This window comes from Pseudorasbora parva, chromosome 5, assembly GCF_024679245.1.
Source record: "Pseudorasbora parva isolate DD20220531a chromosome 5, ASM2467924v1, whole genome shotgun sequence".
NCBI classification, from domain to species: Eukaryota; Metazoa; Chordata; class Actinopteri; order Cypriniformes; family Gobionidae; genus Pseudorasbora; species Pseudorasbora parva.
This window is the reverse complement of record NC_090176.1, coordinates 21,181,616-21,202,799: the sequence shown is the minus strand read 5'-3', so window position 1 is coordinate 21,202,799 and position 21,184 is coordinate 21,181,616. Positions and strand designations below refer to the sequence as shown.

At 37.1% G+C, this 21,184-nt stretch overlaps 1 protein-coding gene across 4 annotated transcripts in view; it reads right to left on the bottom strand.

Annotated features, from left to right (window-relative positions):
- The window catches only part of inpp4aa (inositol polyphosphate-4-phosphatase type I Aa), a 38,117-nt gene that overhangs the window by 4,753 nt on the left and 12,180 nt on the right, over positions 1-21,184 (bottom strand). The window contains exons 2-22 of one of the 4 annotated variants that reach the window (XM_067443458.1): positions 17,683-17,884; positions 16,891-16,935; positions 15,896-16,014; positions 14,668-14,784; positions 14,510-14,589; positions 14,277-14,385; positions 12,483-12,573; positions 10,009-10,156; positions 9,657-9,787; positions 9,419-9,523; positions 9,227-9,335; positions 8,941-8,958; positions 8,398-8,584; positions 6,030-6,248; positions 5,617-5,935; positions 4,524-4,553; positions 4,248-4,420; positions 3,556-3,679; positions 3,182-3,449; positions 1,720-1,817; positions 1,089-1,201 (exon numbers count right to left, since the gene is read on the bottom strand). In XM_067443458.1, coding sequence (XP_067299559.1) covers positions 1,089-1,201; positions 1,720-1,817; positions 3,182-3,449; positions 3,556-3,679; positions 4,248-4,420; positions 4,524-4,553; positions 5,617-5,935; positions 6,030-6,248; positions 8,398-8,584; positions 8,941-8,958; positions 9,227-9,335; positions 9,419-9,523; positions 9,657-9,787; positions 10,009-10,156; positions 12,483-12,573; positions 14,277-14,385; positions 14,510-14,589; positions 14,668-14,784; positions 15,896-16,014; positions 16,891-16,935; positions 17,683-17,782 — 2,703 coding nt within the window. In that variant the 5' untranslated portion in view covers positions 17,783-17,884. The remainder of the gene's footprint in view (positions 1-1,088; positions 1,202-1,719; positions 1,818-3,181; positions 3,450-3,555; positions 3,680-4,247; positions 4,421-4,523; positions 4,554-5,616; positions 5,936-6,029; positions 6,249-8,397; positions 8,585-8,940; positions 8,959-9,226; positions 9,336-9,418; positions 9,524-9,656; positions 9,788-10,008; positions 10,157-12,482; positions 12,574-14,276; positions 14,386-14,509; positions 14,590-14,667; positions 14,785-15,895; positions 16,015-16,890; positions 16,936-17,682; positions 17,885-21,184) is intronic. The other 3 variants (XM_067443460.1, XM_067443459.1, XM_067443461.1) reach the window with 3 other exon arrangements.

The following is a 21,184-nucleotide window of genomic DNA, read 5'->3' as shown; positions in this document are numbered from 1 at the left end:
GGACAGGGTTGGGTCGGCAGTCTTACCCATGATTGCGGTTTTGAGTAATGAACCAGGCTGGGAGTTTTTAAAAGCCTCAAAAAAGCCTTTTGCAGGTGTTTAAAGTTAATTAGTTGATTCAGATGATTAGGTTAATAGCTCGTTTAAAGAACCTGTTCATGATATGCTAATTTTTTGAGACAGGAATTTGGGGTTTTCATGAGCTGTATGCCAAAATCATCAGTATTAAAACAAGAAAAGACCTGAAATATTTCAATTGGTGTGCAATGCATCTAAAATATATGAATGTTTAATTTTTATCATTACATTATGGAAAATAATGAACTTTATCACAATATGCAATTTTTTTGAGAAGGACCTGTACTTTGTGAGCTCTAAAAGAGTATCTTCTATATAGAATGAATGTGTCACTGTCATGTGACTTGTGGCGTCAGTTGCGTCAATTCATGTCCGAAATCGCATACTCTCTGAAGTAATTCCTTCAATAATTACAATAATCCTACAAATGCGTGTAGCATGAAATCCGGACGTACTATACAACACTATATAACATGGACGTACCATGTTGCCATTATTATGTCACCTATCAGCTTTACTGCCATTCACAAATCATCTCCTGTGGTGTCATGGGATAGTAAAGTGTCCATCTCATGCACACTTCAGAATCTCGCCTGAATAAGTAGGCCATCTTTGTACTTTATGCCTACTCACAGTAGGGGTACTGTGAATTTAGACATATTTTTTGCTCACAATTTTTTAGTAGGGAAGTATGCGTTTTTGGATGCAGCCCAGGATGGGTCCTCTTGTCATGAAAACATGAATATAATGTTTAACTGACTTTGACTCTGTGACAAGCAGGTGCCAGAAAAAGATGTGCAGCTTTTGTGTATCAGGTTAACCAGAGGTTTTCTGCCTTTTTAAAAGTGCCATCTACTGTCAGAGAGTAAATGTGCATTTTCATTGAGCCCGTCTGCTGTTATTTACTCACTGGTCGGAAAATTGGGTGTATTTTTATGCTGAACATTCTTAATGATGTGAACAGACCTCTAAGCACACGAGTATATAATATTAATGGTAGATCACTGTACCTCTGCCGCCTGCGAAAGGATGTCCACATTCTTGCTTTTCCTGGCATTAACATTTTGACTGAGGAATTTGAGTAGCTCAGGCACACAGTTTTGACTGCGAGAGCGTGGGAGACCTAAAGATGGAGACATTTACCTGGTTAGGACTGACAAAACCATCTAAAAAAAATTTTCATAAAGGGACATAGGCAGAACCCTTGTAAAAAAGCCTAGTGATTATATATTTTAAATGTACTACATTTTAACTTCATCATTATAAATGTGTAATTACAAATATATTTAAATACAAGACATGCACGTTTCAATATAATGACATTAAGGTATGTTTTAGGTATAAATTCATAAAGGCTTGTCAGTACATTACCAAACCATTTCAAAGATGACATATTAAAAAGTAGTCATAATTGAGTGATTAAAAAAAGCACTTTTAAGTTTAAATAATTGCATTTAATATAAATTAAATTTTAAAGCATTGCCATTTAATTGTAATTTATATATGCACTATTTAGTACTGTATATTCTTTAAAAGTATTGTATATCTGTAACAAATACTCTTTTTTAAAGTATGCTAAAGTGCACTTTTTCACAAGAGCAATATAGGTCAGTTTATTAAAAATGAGTGTTCAGGACTCACAGTCTTCTGGCAGCACTTCTTTAAACTGGTCATAATATGATGTAAGACGAGCTAGACTCTCCATATTCACTACTTCCTGTAGCGAAGTGTCTCCAAACCTTATTAATGATATAAACACATATTAATATATGACATTATTAATGCTGAACTGTACAGTGCATCTGGAAAGTATTCACAGCACTTATTACAGCTTTATCCCAAAATGTATTACATTCATTATTTTTTTCCTCAATTCTACAAATAATACCCCATAATGACAACGTGAAAGAAGTTTGTTTGAAATATTTGCAAATTTATTACAAATAAAAAATTTTTTCACAAGTATTCACAGCCTTTGCTCAGTACTTTGTTGAAGCACCTTTGGCAGCAATTACAGCCTGAAGTCTTGTTGAGTGTGATGCTACAACCATGGCACACCTATTTTGGGGCAGTTTCTCCCATTCTTCTTTGCAGAACCTCTCAAGCTCCATCAGGTTGAATGGGGAGCGTTGGCGCACAGCCATATTCAGATCTCTCCAGAGATGTTCAATCGGGTTCAAGTCTGGGCCACTCGACATTCAGAGAGTTGTCCACTCCTTTATTATCTTGGATGTGTGCTTAGGGTCGCTGCAATTATCTTTCCCTCAATCTTGAGTAGTCGCACAGTTCCTGCTGCTGAAAAACATCCCCACAGCATGATGCTGCCACCACCATGCTTCACTGTAGGGATGGTATTGGCCAGGTGATAAGCGGTGCCTGGTTTCCTCCAGACATGACCTTTGCCATTCAGGCCAAATAATTCAATCTTTGTTTCATCAGATCAGAGAATTTTCTATCTCGTGATCCTTCAGGTGCCTTTTGGCAAACTCCAGGCGGACTGTCATGTGCCTTTAACTGCGAACTGGCTTCTGTCAGGCCACTCTACCATACAGGCCTGATTGGTGAAGTGCTGCAGAGATGGTTGTTCTTCTGGAAGTTTCTCCTCTCTTTACAGAGAAACGCTGGAGCTCTGTCAGAGTGACCAATGGGTTCTTGGTCACCTCCCTGACTAAGGCCCTTCTCCCCCGATCGCTCAGTTTGGCCAGGCAGCCAGCTCTAGGAAAGGTCCTGGTGGTTTCAATCTTCTTCTATTTATGGATGATGAAGGTCACTGTGCTCATTGGGATTGCTCATTGAATGTCATGGCAAAGAATGTGAATACTTATGTACATTTTTTATTTTTTATTCATTTGCAAAAAATTCAAACAAACTTCTTTTCACATTGCCATTATGATGTATTGTTTATAGAATTTTGAAGAAAAATACTTAATTTAATCCATTTTGTACACAAATGGACAAAATGTGGAAAAAGTGAAGCGCTGTGGATGCCCTGTGGAAGCATTCTGGATGCCCTGTATAACTGTTTTTATAGAATGTAAAATTAATAAACACATTAATGTTTCATGACTTAATTATCTTGTCAAAAATCAGGCACTAAACTTACTTTTCCGCTAGCGTTTGTTGCTCATTGATTCCTACATTGAACAACACTGGTTGTACACGCAACAGCATCCCATTTTGGATCTCCCGTGGTAACACATCAAACATCACCCCCGGTAACGGAACACGCACGTTAAACCCATCTCTGTTGCCCGTGATGACAGGCAGCATGTCGGGGCTAAAGCTCGAGTTTGCCTGGGTAACTTTAAAGGTGACATTTCGAAGGTCCATGATGCCAACGCTCATGTCTTCCAGCATGGCAAATTCCTCCCCTTTGAGACGAAAGAAGAGCACTGAGTTAACATATTCAGATAATTTCACCGCCATACATAAATAAGTTGAATGTAAAAGCTGAATTGAATGTGCTTGTATGTTTACCATAGGTGCTCAGGAGACCCTCAAACTGGACCAGTAAGCCGATGGTATGTAGCTGTCTGAGGAAACCGTTGTCACTTAGACAGCTCCTCAGCTTTACCACAAATCCACAGATCAGGGCCGTCAGCTACAGAGAAAAATGCATTTTATTAGAATGAATATGAAATAATTTAAGTAGAACTAATTTCTATGGAATTGCAACGTTTTATCTCACAATTCTCGCATTTTTCACGCAATTTCGAATGCATGTCTTGCAATTTTTACTTTATATCTCACAATTCTGAATTAAAAAAAACAAAAAAAACAATCAATAAACCGTAAAATGAAAAGGCTTAATAAATTACAAAATATATCACACATTGTAAAAAATAAATAAATAATGCATATTGCACACACACACATTATATATATATATATATATATATATATATATATATATATATGTCCTGACTATATTTTTTTTATTGACACTGCCAATTTAAAATAGGAAAAACATTTCAGCTACAACCTTTTTGGTTGCTGGATATATGATTGCGCTAGTTGAAATGTTTAACAAATGAACATGCAGTGTATAGAAGTCATTGGAACTCTAAAGAGCACATTCCATGTAGGCCTGGTTATATCTGACTCTCAATAAAAGGATGTTGTGTATCTCTTTAATTATTATAATTAATTAATAATAATCTTGTACTAACTGTCTGACAGAAAACCACATCTCTGCGGTACTGTAGTGACAATTCGAATCTGATAGTGGGAGCGCCGTCTTGCATCAGCAGAAACACCATGGACTTCTTGGCTTTGTCACTCATCATGGCTACACACTCATTCAAAGTGGTCAGGAGGGGATACAGAGCATCACTCCATTCACCTAGAGCCATATATACACAGCTAACATCAGGAACTGACATAAAACTGGACAGCCCACATCTATAGTTGCAGATGGTACAAATAATTAGCATTGAGAGGCTTACCAGGAGATGACCCCTCAACACTGGGACTATCTAGAGAGAGAGAGAGAGAGAGAGAGAGAGAGAGAGAGAGAGAGAGAGAGAGAGAGAGAGAGAGAGAGAGAGAGAGAGAGAGAGAGAGCGAGAGAGAGAGAGGAGAGAGAGAGAGAGAGAGAGAGAGAGAGAGAGAGAGAGAGGGAGGAAACTGATTTACCTTAAAAGATAAAAACTAACATTTGAAGCAAATAAAATGTTTGAATGAGTCAAAGTTCACAAACAAATAATTGCTAAGAACTGCCAATCTTAAGAATCTCAGGCAATAGAACTCTTTGTGACAAATAGGTGTGCGCAATTGTATTGATTTAATTGATTTAAATATATATATAGATAGATAATATAATAATATAATATTAGATAGATAATATTAGAGTTTTTTTATATAGAATTTTATGACTGTTTAAGTAAACTTTTTTTTTTAAATCACTATGTAATAATCTCAAATAACGTCAAGTTTTACTTTAAAGTACATTACAATCCTTGTTTGTATAATCGTGTGTCATGTCTTATAGCTTAACATATATTTCGATGTGTTGACTAACAGACTGAAGCTCATGTGGATTATAATTAACTGTAGTGTATTATTCAATGTTAAATTTATAGGTAATTATTTGATGTATTAAATGTACTAAAATGTACTAAATTGCAACTTTACAAATATATTTAAATGCATGACAAGTTAATAAAAATTCCATTACCATATATTTATGTTTACCATGAATGCTTGTCAGAAGATTGAGCAGTAAACTTGAACCATTTTTCAAAGACTATAAAAATAATTGTAAAATTACATATGCCGCTGAATGTAAACCCTATACAAAAAAACACTAATTGTATTTAATATAAATTTACACTATAATACATTTTCATTTATTCCAATTAACATGACTACTCTTTTTAAAACTATGCTTAAGTGTGTAGTTCTTTTTCACCTTGATTGTTGAAAGTTGGCGAGTGCAGCATTATCACGTGTGCCGATAAAAGAGGATGCAAAACTGAAAGCATTTGTGGTATGTAAGCAGTTTTAAAAAAGGAATTAAAAGAAAAACTTAACACCTACAGAAGTGAGTATTAGGACTGGATGGGCATGCAGGGTTCAGTAAGGATGATGAGGATGGTGAAAGTAATGTTGAAGAGGATTGATCTGAAAGAGGTTGTGATGAGGTCAGGGGGGTGGAGGAGGAAGGGGAGAAGAGCCTGTCACCAGGGTTGATCCAGAATGCATTGCCCTGGCTACCTCTCTTGCTAGTGTCAGCCTGTTGGTCAGACAGGAAGACGTCTTCACTGCTGTCGCTCTGCAACCGTTCTCTTGTCAGCAGCCTGTCCACACAGCGGATCACACACTCCAGACTCTTATCCACATTGAGCCAGATCTTTTCCTGAAGGAGAAAGAGAATATTACAGAAGATATATTTCAGATTCTTCTGTATTTCTAATCATGAGGGTATAATGTCACTTGGTGAGTGACCTTACCCACTCCTCCTCCTGACAGCTTAAATTCATGGATGATCTGTTCCCCTTCCCACTCCATTTGGCCTGTGGAGAGCCTTGATCGTTCCTCAGGACCACACGCTCAGTGTCATGAGTGGACGGAGAGCCTCTGGATGCGATGAACTCCGGGCGCGCCGCACTCAGTGCCTGGATAGCTGTAGTTAGCAGCTTACTGTCACACACTGTCACCAGCTGCCGCGTCTGAGAGAGACAGAGAGGGCGGCACAGAGATTGCACTTACTCATTAAGTGGATCTCAACAGATTTTACTTGGAAGATCTGTTGAGCATGAGAAACACAATGTAATAGGTCATTAGTTGTGCAAACTTCTATAGTGGTTTATGAAAACTACAACAAATGTATTTTTTGCTTTCCCATTGAAACAAAAAAACAAAACAAATCAATACTTTCCCAAAAACATTCATTATAGAATCAATGATCTGTTAAACATTATAAAATGTCTTTTAAAGAGCCACCCACTCACAGAAAGAATGGCATATAAAGTGACCATCCAAAGTTGTTTTTGTTTTATGTGCCATTTAGAGGCATGTTAATCTCAAATATATATTACAATTGTATTATTGTGGTATAATATAAGTTAATAAAAGTGGACCCTACTATTTAAATTAATAATTTGATAAAATGCACTTATTGTGTACATACATGTTTTTACGTTGTACTTACATTTTATAAATTACCTGCAGATAACATATAATCAAATCTGTCTTTTATTTCTGTAGTTACATTTAAAATTACACTGTTGACTCTTCCTTTAAAACAAAACCTAGCCTTAAACTTACCCATACCCCCACACCTGTCCCTAACTTTACCCGTATCCCCCCTCAATATCAGCAAAAGTGTTTTTCAATTCAATATGAACACAATAAGTTCATTGTAATTATTTTCTGATGTAAGTACGTAGTAGCTAAGGACACCTAAAATAAAGTGGGGGCATAAAAGTTAATAGAAAATTAATTTATAGAGAATAGAGTTATAATAAATCAAATAACAGAGTTATAATAACAACTGTGGTGCATATATGTTCTGACTAGTTTCACTTTCACTCTTGCTTCGTCACAATTCACATACTATCCGTCCTAAATATTATTTGAAATTAGAATTAGCACGTCCCAAATCGTAGTATACCAGCAGCCATATCTGAGCAACCAAGACTGGTTTCCTACTGAAGCTAAGCAGGGCTGACCATGGTCAGTATCTGGATGGGAGACCAACTGGGAAACCAGGTTGCTGCTGGTTGAGGTCTTAATGAGGCCAGCAGGGGGTGCTCACCCTGTGGTCTGTGTAGGTCCTAACGCCCCAGTATAGTGACGGGGATATTGTACTGTAACAAGCACCGTCCTTTGGATAGGATATTAAACCCAGGCCCTGACCTGAATTTCAAGGTCATTAAATTTTCCCATGAATGGCTATATATATATATATGATTGCCACAACCTATTACAGATTGGATGAGGATTCAATTAGAACTACAAACACAAGAAAAAAGTTAAAATAATAATACAAACATGGCGGATTTGTCATAAAGGTGATTAATCACTATCTAACCCAAAAAAATATGTATTCAATGTTATTTTTCATCTGCAACAGCGCTGTAAACTTTTGTAATGATATATGTTCATTAACTTTTAAATGCATCATTACGCAAATCTCATGAGGAGAGTTTCTCCACATGAAAGACCCACGACTGGCAGATCAGCGTGCTACTACATTTCTCTCTGAAACCGTAGTAAATTAAATTAAATTGAATGTGGAGGATTTTAACGGTAACAAGATGATTGACAAGACAGTTTAAACAATGACGGGATGCACGCAGGTCATGGAACTGTCCATTAAAGACGCTATTACGATGAAGTATGTGTATGCTACACACTCAAAAGTATGTTTTTTTTTTTGTTTTGTTTTTTTACAAAAACAGTACATACTTTTAGGTTATAGTATAAGTAGGCGTATTGGGACGCAGCATCAGTTTCTAATTCCACACACCTGTTTCTGTATCTTGATTACGGATTTAATATTAAAGATTTTTTTGTTACTCTACTCCTTTGTCATGTGCTTCACTACAGCCACTGTGACAATAATATATAGAATTAAAGTTATAATAATAAAATTACATTTTCTATTTTTTATAAATGTGTAACATTTGTGCACATCTGCTAGTTTAATACCTCAGGCAAAACTCAGACCATATATTTTGTTGAGTTGAACTGTGTGGCCTTATCAAGATGTGTAAAGCCAGCCAATCAAATGGGAACAGGAAAATTCAGTCAACTTGTGTGCAATATGCATTAGACGGTCAGTAAACACTAAGTGTCTCTTAAGGTGCCTCTCACCTTGTCTGTCAGGATAGCGAGAGTCCTCTCCAGTGCATTGGTAGAGCGTTCTTTGGCGGCACGAGACAGACGCTCAGTGTAGTAGCTGACCTGTGTCTTGAGGGTGTTGATGTGGGAAATAATTTCTTTAGCTTTCAACACATCCTGCGGCTGGTACCGCATTGAGAGTGGAGCTGACTCCCCAGCACTGAAACCAGACAGAGCATTAAAAACAAAACGACAACACAGTCTCTGATTCCCCATTTGCTATCACTTCTTCAGCTGTGCAAGCTGAGACCAAGTGGACTATACTGCAAGTGAGATGGTGTGATGTTCAAGCAAACACAAAAAATATACACAAACACAAAGTGCACACAATCGAATGGAGTAGGAAAGCAGTTGAGTGCTAACACGTCATCTTTGAAAACACAAATGTTGTTGCAAACAAGAAAGATCCTTCAGATTTAATGGAAGTAAAGGACTCGACATTGACTGATAATAAACAAGATGAAACACCACCATATATGAAAATGACAGGAAAACTGTCAACAACCCTCAACTCACCCTTCACCCTCATTTGCACTGATCAGAAAGCAAACAACATAAGGGCAACTGATTACAATCATAGTCATGAAATATGCGTGAAATAAAATATCATTACATAAAAAAGGTGAGACACTATACCATTTTCGTTATCATTATAGTTGTTGTGTGGTTTTTATATTAAGAAATATTTTTATAACTATATCTTTATTGTTATCATACTTGGTGCAAAAATCTCTTAACAAAATAAAAAGGCCAAAAACCTAGCAAAGGAACACAAAACTTATTTTTAAAGAAAAGGTCTTACTGCTTTTTGGCTTCCTCAAACTTCTGAATGAGTTTCCTTAGTCCATTGCCCTTAAAGCCCTGATGATGTGCCGCAGGAGCCCCTGTGGTCACCACATCATATGTGCGATCTGTTAAAAGATGTAAGTTACGTAAAGACCAGCCCAGAAGAACGGCCCTGTTAAAATGCACATATTGACCATAGATCTCTCACCGTAGCCAGACTCGCCCTGCACTCTCATCCTCTGAACGTGGAGGTTTGTAGGCATGAACTCTAGTTTTTTCTCTCCTTTCAGAGTGCTAGATTTGAAGGAAGGACCTGCAGGACAGAATATGAGAAGAATTAGATAAATACAAGGTTGATATCACCTTTATTTATAGCACCATCTCTCTCTGTGACAGGGGCTTTATACGTGAATTCTTTCTGGTTGAGTAGGTGCCACAAAACTTACCCTTGTATTCGTGTAAATTACTGAGAGTCTCCTGATAGGTGAGGATGATAGTCTGGTACTGAGCAATGATCTGTCTCCTCAGATTCTCCCAGCAGGGGGACAACTCGCCCAGCTCCTCTAGCTCACAAACCCTGCGTGCAGATAGAAATGTGCAACAACATACTTTAATCTCATTTAGAAATCTTATTTACATGTATAGTGTTTGAGGAATTGTTAGTTAGAAGCTAATAAACCAATTACATGCTAATGCCACATTATTGAAATGCCATGTGGTGCACAAATGAAAGTCTTGACTGATTCTTCAAAAGAACACAAAAGTGTAATTTTGTGCATGAGCGCTAACGTGAATTACCTGGCGGCATCTTCCTCCAGAAGTAGTTTAAGGAACTGTCTTGGTATGTGCAGGGAAAGCACGCTCTCTGCCATCTGCTCCAGCACACGCAGGTGATTTCCATCAGTGGTGGGAAATCGGTACATCCGTGAAATAGTGCCTCCAAACACTGCAATCAGTCAATCAATGGATCAATCAATTAATCAATCAAAAAATGGATCAATTAACCAACCAACCAATCAATCAATGGATAATCAATGGATGGATGGATCAATCAATGAATCAAACAATGAATCAACCAATCAATCAATGGATCAATCAATGGATGGATGGATCAATCAATGAATCAACCAATCAATCAATGGATCAATCAATGGATGGATGGATCAATCAATGAATCAAACAATGAATCAACCAATCAATCAATGGATCAATCAATGGATGGATGGATCAATCAATGGATCAAGCAATGGATGGATGGATCAATCAATGGATCAATCAATGGATGGATGGATCAATCAATGGATCAATCAATGGATGGATGGATCAATCAATGGATCAATCAATGGATGGATGGATCAATCAATGGATCAAACAATGAATCAAACAATCAAACAATGGATCAATCAATTAATCAATCAAACAATGGATTAATCAATCAAGTCAAATCGCTGTATGCAATTGTGAAATAAATAGAAAGAAATGCCATACATTATTTTTGTCCTGCATTTTACTACATTGACTAAAGAATTGTGTACAACTACTTGAAATCATTAGTTTGAAATTAGATTTTTTTTATCAAATGTAATCACCATTGATGAATTTTTGACATAATATTTTCAAATGATTAGTTTTATTTAGCAAGACGTTTTATTCAGTAAGGAAATTTATCAAAAGTGACTGTAAAGACTTTTATAATATCATTAATTATTTCTATTTCAAATAAAAAATGTTTTAATTTTTTTGCATTTTAAGCAATATTACTAATCATAAAAATGTTTATTGAGCACCAAATCAGCATATTAAAATGATTTCTTAATGATCATGTGACACTGAAGACAGGAGTAATGATGCTGAAAATTAAGCTTTGACGTCACAAGAATAAATTACATTGTAAAATATATTAAAACCACTTAAACTCTGCGGACCCTGTACCTCATATGTGGTACCATTTGAAAGCTTAGAGTCTCTTCTTTCTGGAGATATGCATCACTTTGGCATTTGTTTTAGACAAAGTAATGCATTTACACTAAATTACTCTGGTACCATTTCTACCTGGATTTGACCTACCCAAATTGAAAATCTTCCCATACACACATACAGTGGTCTAAGTTCAAAATTTGTATGTCATTTTAAAGGAAACCCTTTGAAGTTACCTAAAACACTGCTAAAAGTCATACACATGAAAGTATAGGTTGCCTGAGCTGTAAAATGGGGTCCTCCCTTCAGATTCATTTGAATAAATCTTGCATACAACATGACACAGACAAACTTCTTTTTTCCACCATTTTCTGGAATTTAGTGGAAACAGCCCAAAATGTCTACAGGAACCTAGAGCACACAGGCCTGAGTTACACACTTTCAAAAATGAATTTATAATTTAAACAAAATCAAAAAACACAGATTTTATTTTGAGGTTATTACAGCTCAGGCAACATATACTTACATGTTTATGACTTTTAGCAGTGTTTTAGGTAACTTCAAAGGGTTTCCTGTAAAATGACACCAACATTTTGAACTTAGACCACTGTATGTGTGTATGGGAGGCTTTTTAATTTGGCTAGACCAAATCCAGGCAGAAATCCCAAAAATGGTTTTAATCTTAAGAGGTTCAAATAGAAAACGCTAAACTGAAAAGCTAATTTACAATATTATGTTTTTACTTTATTTTTAATTAAATAAATCCAGCCTTGGTGAGCAGAAAAACATAAAAAACACAAAAACATTATTATTATTATTATTTTTTAATTAAAATGATTGTGAAATTACTGATTTAAAACTTTTGAATGGCAGAGTGTTTCAAACCACTCAGAGCTGCATTTACACTGTGACATGACTACTGTTGATTCTAGTGTGCAGTAACTGAAAACAAGATGTATGGTGAATAATGCACCATTTCACTTATGCAGAACTAAAGCCTAAAACCTACATTTAAATAAAACAAATATTTTGCTTTCTCAAAGCACTAGTATTTCTTATCGGAAATCCTAATCTAGTTATAGACTTTATAATCTATTTACATAAAAATATTAAACGCTTTACAAATGACTGTTCCTGTGTTTCTTTAATGGATGCAGAACCTCTTTCACAGCTGTCATGCCTGTGGCATTCATGAATCTTCACAGCAGGAAGTGAAAGCTATGGCCCATTGATTCATTTATGAGGGGCATATTTAGAAATAAACTGCTGCCTCCACATTGAATGTAGCTGCAATAATTAAGAAATAAAAAGCACAGATTTTGTACACTCTATAAACATCAAAATTAGACACTCACCTGCCTTTAAAAGACTGTCTTTACATAAGGAGGCAGATTTTGCTTTTACTCCCATGGATTCGGTCAGACTTTCATCCACCGGTAACACCATCTGTGGGAAACATGAGAATGATTATATTAAAGGCTTGTCAGAGTCAGACTCATCAGAAACAGATTTAGAGTATTAAAAAGAGACTTATGGCTCCTTAAAGGGTTAGTTCACCCAAAAAGGAAAATTCTCTCATTAATTCCCTACCCTCATGTCGTTCCAAACCCGTAAGACCTTTGTTCATCTTCGGAACACAAAGTAAGATATTTTTGATGAAATCTGAGAGCTCTCTGACCTCACATAGACTGTAATTTAATTAACAATTTCAAGGCCCGGAAAGGTAGAAATGACATAGTTAAAATCGTCTATGTTACTACAGTGGTTCAGTGGTTATGAAGCGATGAGAATACTTTTTGTGCACAAAAAACAAACAAAAATAACCTTATTCAACAATTTCTTCTGGTCTGTGCCAGTCTCCTACTCCTAAAGCTTACAGGTTCTACGTCAGAACGGTGGCTCACCAATGCTAGCTCCAGCATTAGCATCCCGCGCATGTGTAGGCCAATGGTAAGCCTGCGTTCTAACGTAACGCTGCACTGTCAACAGCATTGGAGACTAACTCCTACTCAAGCGGCAACCTCCCGCGAAGCCAATACGGAAGTAATGTAAACTCGACTGGCCACTAGGGACAGGCTCCAGAAGGGAGCAGAATCTCATTGAGCCCCATGTTAAAATTCCTGTAAATAACTTTACAGCAGAAAAAAACATGTTAACAGCCTGGTACAAATTGTGGTTTTGGCCTATACGGCTAATTTTGACCTTCATGACACCTCTGAGGGGGGTGAATTTTTTTTATAACTTTCGTTTACGTTATATTAAGCCTTTAAGTTCTGCATAATTAAGGGCGTGATTACTTTGAGTGGCTGGTGGATAGCCATTTATCTGCAGTCTATAGTCACTGCGTCACCTAAGCTCCGCCCACATCCTGCCCTTTTGCCCATTTTCTGTTATCCGGGAGTGGCTCGGGATGACTCGCTCACAAGATGGCAACGGCCAGCTCGTCTCTACTTTACGCTTCAGAGCAGCTTATCGGAATCCTATGGGTGACGTCACGGACACTACCTCCATTTTTTTCAAAGTCTATACTCCTACTTCTAAAGAAGTCTTTACTACCTTTCTGGACTTTAAAAGTGATCGTTGTGTTGCTGTCTATTCAGATTTGGACTTCATCAAAAATATCTTAATTTGTGTTCCGAAGATGAACGAAGGTCTTACGGGTTTGGAACGACATGAGGGTGAGGATTTAATGACAGAAGTGTAGTCCCCAGTGTTATTTATACAGTACTACTATAAAATGTATTATTATTTTCAATTAGCTTTTTTTACATTTTTTTTTTTTACATTTTTTTAAATATTTTAATTTTAGTAATGTTTTTCCCTTTTTATTATGTTTATTTACATATTTAACTTATATTTATATATTTAGAATTTTAGTAGCTTTAGTATTTCAACTTCAACTTATTTTATTTAAACTATTATAATTTTAATTTGTTTAATTCGTTCATAATTATTTGATTATATTTCAGCTTTATTTTAATTAACTATTACATTTTTAATAGTTTTAGTTAACATTCATGACACTGGTAAAAAAAAAAAAATAGACATATATGCTCTTTAAGTATCGGTTCTGAACACTGGCCAATTGAAAACTCACATCAATAGACCACTAATGTATAGTGTGAAGAACAACGTAGGTCAGCACTCACCCTGCCGTTAACTGTGTCTGAACGTGCCAGAGGAGCTCGCTGGTCTCTCCTCTCCTCCATCTGCCATGCGATAATGGTGATGTTACCCATCCGCTCACTCTCCGCTGATCTGAGCCAGTGAAATGTCCAGAAATACCTGTCAGACTACATTTCCTGGAATTCCTAATACATATTATGCTAATGTTATGCTATGGGATTGGGATTGGCTTTGTATCTATATTTATCCAACATACCGCAGTGTGAGGTGTAGCCTGTGGTGTTTGTCTTGAAGCAGCTCTTTTACTGTAAACATAGCCGAACCGAGCAAGTACATCTAATAAAACAGAGAGTTGAGTTTATGAGGCCAAGCAAAACAGATCCAGAATGTTAAGAATAACGGATTCTGTCTTACAGTCCCCTGTGAGCGGTCCTTCACGTCATAGACAGACAGTTTGATTTGAGTCTGCTGGGTAATCAGAGAGTCCTGGAAGAAGGCAATGCTGCTCAAGAAGATTGGATTACTAGTACCCTGAGAGAGAGAGAGAGAGAGAGAGAGAGAGAGAGAGAGAGAGAGAGAGAGAGAGAGAGAGAGAGAGAGAGAGAGAGAGAGAGAGAGAGAGAGAGAGAGAGAGAGAGAGAGAGAGAGAGAGAGAGAGAAATAGTCACATTGAGACAAAGTCACAAAAGGTTTTTAAAATCTATTAAAGTGAGAAAAAAGGCTTGTATTGCTCATATTATATGATATAGGAGAATATGTAGCTCATACTTGAGGAGGGAAAAAACGATTCATTTAGAGGCCTAAACTGTGCAAAATATTTCGGAGAATAATAATAATAGACTGGGCATTTCCAATAGGGTCCTTACCTTTGGTGCTTAGGTCCTAAATAGCTATTTCCATACTATATAGTAGGCGGAAAACAGTCTGTGAGCAGATTAAAATATCTGAGTTCTTTGTATTCATAAAACAGTAGGCAGAAAGTACCCGGATGACTGGTGAGATTCTGTACTGTGCGCATCCGATGGACGCTACTACTATCCCTTGAGGCCATGGAAGAAGGTTTTGTAAATGGCTGTGAAGTGACACAACTGACACTGCAGGTCAAATGACAGTGACAACATTGCGGATGTAGTACGTCTGAATTTCATTCATACTAGACAGAACATACTTTTTTAACGGTCGTACAGCAAGTTTTAAACTAAATGTAGTACATTATGTTTACATACTATATACATTATGCAATTTCAGTTGCAGCATATATCTCCCAATGATGTCTTGGTAGTGATTTATTTTTAGCATATTCTGACCGAGAACCACTCATTTGGACAGGAAGAAACCATCTGATGGACATGTAAATCAGCCAGATCAGAAGGTTACAGACGGACTTGACTGCTATTTTATGTACAATTATGTTATTACTTTCTGTTGTCCATTGCTGTTTTAACTGGAAAGCGCCTTGTGCTCCTTTTGGTTGTTGTAAGGCACTATATAAATAAAATGTGATTGATTGATTGGTACTAACATGATTACCATATTCATATTGTTTGAAATTAACTTCAAAGAATAGAATCATGATGTTATATGTCCAGTATAATCTACATGTGGTAGTTTTTCTAGCACGTCTCCATTGATCCATCCTTACCTCTATAATTTCAGTTTGTGCATGTTTGGTCCAAAACGCCTGTGGAGGGGTGGTGCAGCTCACTGCTACAAAGCTACTGGGCTTACGGTCCAGTGATGGAGTGACCAGCTCACTGCATGCTGGGAAAAGAAGGGCAACAATTCAGTAAGTTAAGCATGAAAGAAGATAAAGGATTTAGTTGTGATTGTACTCACAGTAGCATTACAATCCAGTCTGTGCAAGACACTATCTGAAATGTGTCTTGCGATGAACAGTGAATCACGGCACATACAAAATGTCAAAGAACTCTAGGTGGCTAATTGTAATCGACATGATGTGTCATCAAGGATAAAGTAACTCTTAGAGAGTACAGCGAAAGTCAGACAAAACCCAGTGCTTGTTAGCACAATGGAAATATTTGATTTAACAGCCCATTGATAAGCTGTATAAATGTTTATTGCATGTGAGCTAAAAGGGTATGATTGACAGACAGTTTATATCCTTCACAAATACAGTAGGATGCATATTAGTGTAGGTAGCCAAAAGAGGAAGAATATGAGGTGATAGACTCTTAAATGGATGCAGATGTACACACATGTCCTGAATGAGTTGATATCTGCTTTGGTGGCTTTGGTAATTGCACTAAAGGGGTAGTTCACCCCAAAAAATTTAATTTTAGCATTACTTACTCACCCTCAAGTTGTTCCAAATCTGTATGAATTTCTTTCTTCTGTTGAACACAAAATAAGACATTTAAAGAATGTTGTAAACCACACGGTTGACGGCACCCATTTACTTCCATAGTAGGACAAGAAAATACTATGGAAGTTAATGGGTGCAGTCAACTGCGTGGATACCAGCATTCTTCAAAATATCTTCTTTTGTGTTCAAAAGAAGAAACAAACTCATACAGGTTTGGAACAACATGAGGGTGAGTAAATGATGGGGAAAATGTTCATTTTTGGGTGAACTATCCCTTTAATCACTTTATGATTGACTGTACTGCTGTTACTCACCCAGACTGAACTCAAGCACTGGCTCATCAGGATCCTGACTGTTTCCTGAACACATGTGAAACACGTCTTTTTTAGTTTGTTAGCAAACAATTTCATATTATCTTACTAGTAAATCTTGAGAAACTTAAAACATAAATAATAATTATTACATCACTGATTTAGACTAACTAATTCCCCATATTTGTTTTCACCACTGATAAGAATATTTTGTTTTAAACTTAAAGTTCAATATTTGTGACAGCCATCAAAACAAATCTAAATTCATAAAGCATAAAAAATACAGCTAAATAAAATAAGAATAAAAAGTACATTGACATATTGACTGTCTCAGTATTTTTTTTTATTTTTATTTTTTGTCCATGTGATGGAAATCAATGTTAACAAAACCGGTTTAATTGCCAGCATTTTTCAAAATATATTCTTTTGTGTCCCACAGAAGAAGAACAAAAGTCATACAGACGGTAAGTAAATTAAGAAAGAATTGTAATTATTCTGGGGACTGTCTCTTTAAGGTCTATTTAGAGCATCTGTGGCATGCTAATTATTACCGCAGGAAATCATATCTCATTTCTCAATTTGTCAAAAAGAAAAGAAAAAAAGCAGATTAAAAAGCCCTACAGCACTTTAATCTGTCATTTTATAATGCAACTACTTTTCTTGGTGGAAAACGTCTGATAATGTATTACTGATATATCCCCTAGATCACGATGGTATAAACTTGCCTTTCACTCAAAAGTTACGTGGCAAAAAAAAAACAAAAAGTTAAGTCTTCAAAAGCCAAAAATCCCTCACCTGTTAGTGCTAACCCCATCATCTCAGATGACAGGTCAAACGTGTTGGCTCGGTACACAGACCATGGCCTGTGGCGTGGACTGCGCTCTCTTCCCGCCATCTTGCCTCCAGTAACTTCAGTGACCAATAGGATTACACCCCCACTTAATGCTGCAGGTAAAGTATTTTCCAGTCCAGGCTCTGTTTAACTCCAAGAGTGAATCTAAAAGCAAAAGAGAAAAGGGGACATAAAGGATGAGTCAATATTTGCGTCACCATCTCTCTGGAGTAGAAAGAACCAGTGAACCCTGAGGCAGTTAACCTGAGACAACTAAAGAATGAGATGTATGCTTGATCTCAAGTCGTTATGTATGTCTCTGCATTATTTATGCAGGTTCATACGTGGCCATTTATAATTGAGCACAATGACAGAGCTGCAATCCAAGAGAGTCAGTGCCAGAGAATTGTCTTATGTTTATGACTGGATAATTCATGACTAAAAGGAAATGTTTCACAAACAGGATGCTGTTAGCTTCAGGCCATCACTTTATAGAGATAGCTTAATAAGGGTCATAGGTGTTTCAAATGACACACTGTAAAACCATAATGCTAAAAATAAATAATTGGTTTGAGTAGAGCCAACTCAAAATAACCAATTTAACTTGTGAGTATTTATAACTTTCTTTTGAGTTCACAAAACTGATACATTTCAAGTAATCTGAATTGTTTCATTGTTTCTGATTTAAACTTAACTGAAACTGGGCTGGGATTTCTATTTCCAGCATGCTTTGCCATGACACTCAAAAATGAGAGTAAATGCTCAAATTAATTAGTTTTAAGGTGCTGTCTGTAACTTCGTAAGATTTACAAAAATGATATAATGACAATGTACAACATGAATCTATTTTCCAAACCGTGTTTTTGTCTTACCCTGAAACATTATGGCACACTTAGAGATCCAAAAATGAAAATTTGATGTTTATCTGCTTACCCCCAGGGCATCCAAGATAGGTTTGTTTCTTCAGTAGAACACAAATCAAGATTTTTAACTCCAACTGTTGCTCATACACTCCTGAACAAAATCTTAAGACCAGGGGATTCATTGCAAGTTTTACACATTTCGCACTTGTGGATCATAACCGGGTTGTAAGTGCTGATTCAAAATGCCAAAAGAAAAAACAGGAGCGAGAGACAAAAAATAGAGAGTAGACAATATATTGAAAACTGCATTTAAACTGAAACAGGCCGTTCATCAGCTGATCAAAGTGGTAGACCCAAAAAGATTTCACCTGCACTGAGCCGCAGGATCCGACGTGTTGTTTTTCTCTGATGAGAAAAATTTTAACCTGGACGGTCCTGATGGCTTCCAACATTACTGGCATGACAAGGAGATCCCACCTGAGATGTTTTCTACGCACAGTCCTCCAGGCACAGTGGAGGAGGCTCCATCATGGTCTGGGGTGCTTTTTCCTTCAATGGGAAAATGGAGCTTCAGGTTGTGCAGGGGCGTCAAACGGCGACTGGCTATGTGGATCTGTTGCAGCGGGCATCCCTCTTGACCGAGGGCCCCCGTCTGTGCGGTAATGACTGGGTCTTTCAACAGGACAACGATGCAATTCACAAAGCCCGCCTGACGAAGGACTTCTTCCAGGAGAATAACGTTGCTCTTTTGGACCATCCTGCGTGTTCCCCTAAACTAAATCCCATTGAAAACATTTGGGGATGGATGGCAAGGAAAGTTTACAAAAATGGACGTCAATTCCAGACCGTGGATGCCCTTCGTGAAGCCATCTTCACCACAGGGAGCAACGTTCCCACCAGCTCCAAACGAGTTTTTGAAGTGATCAACAAGAACGGTGGGGCTACTCACTACTGAGTCCTTTTTTGACACTTTTAGTACTGTTGTGCATTTATTTTTGGGCTATGGTCTTAAACTTTTGATCGGCTGATGAACGGGCTGTTTCAGTTTAAATGCAGTTTTTAAATAATTGCCCACTCTCTCATTTTTGTCTCTTGCTTCTGTTTCTTCTTTTGGCATTTTGAAGCAGCACCTACAACCCGGTTATGATCCACTAGTGCGAAATGTGTAAAACTTGCAATGAATCCCTGGTCTTAAGATTTTGTTCAGGAGTATATAACGAATCCTAACCCTGTGGCTCATGACGATACATTGATGTCTTAAGACACGAAACAATCGGTTTGTGTGAAAAACCGAACAGTATTTGTTATTTGTTTACCTAAAATACAACACTATGTACAAAATCTGCGAGCGCGCCATCACTTTGGTAAAGTCAGGACAAATTTACAAGATACGGCGTATACAAGCGGCAGATGCGCTTATCTCTATGCCATATCGTGTAATTTGCCCTCACTTCGATGCAGTGATGGCAAGGGGACGGCTGACGTATATAGTCTTGTATTTGAGGTAAAAAAATATATAAATACTGTTTGGTTTCTCACACAAACTGATCGTTTAATGTCTTAAGACATCATGTGTTGCAACTATAGCCGCAGGGTTTAATATGTATTCGTATGTCTGTTTTTTACCCTCATAGTGACTCTCATAGAAATACACCCCATTGGCATGCATTATACGAGCAACGGTTGGAGTTAAACCTGTCGGTTCAATGCTATACCTGATTAGTATAAATGTCTTTACTGTCACTTTTGATCAATTTCACCTTACTTTCCCCAAACATTTGAACAAGGTTTCAGTGGTTATAAAAGTTGTTTTGAGCGCCAAATCAGCATATTAAGTAAATGTCATGTTATTAGTGTTTAACAATATATACTGCATGTATAATTTATTAACAATACCCTTCATAAAATAAATTGGTGGTAGTGACTTTGTCCTAAATAAAGAATTGGAGACATGATGAAGGATTATATCTATCACAAAACTTTTATCAAAGCAGAGAAAATAAGACTGGAAATTTGTCTTTCAAGCATTCACTAAGAAGGAACCAGGGCAAAGTGATATTTATTTGCTCTGTGCTGTATTATCCAGTTCAATAAAGCAATTATCCAAATCAATCAAGTAAGCCTGCAAACACATACAAAATGAGTGCGACAAAAATAGCTGTACACAATTTCCATGGAGTCACTTCCTATTCTGAGTCTTTGGCTGCAAAGAATGCAGCAAACTTTTATCTGGGACTGTACAACACAATTGAATCCTGGGAAAGAGGGTGGATGAGGATGCAAATACGCTACATCAGTGGCGGATGGAGGGCCACTGATGATAATTTTCTGCTTTGGCTGTGGCGTAGGCAAAGCAGCAGGTAGTGGGCTGCAGTCTGGGGCTGAAGGGGTGGATGGCTGATTCTGACTCAGGCTCCAGCATACACAACCAACAACCCAACAACCATCCATCTGCCTGTTATAGTCCACCACACAGCCTAGAAACTAATCACAATGAACAACACATTTATCATACTGTGTTAACAGCAATCAAGAATAGAAAGGGACATCATCAGAAATAGATCTCCCGCCTGCAGTTAAAGATCTCCATACAATGTGGCAG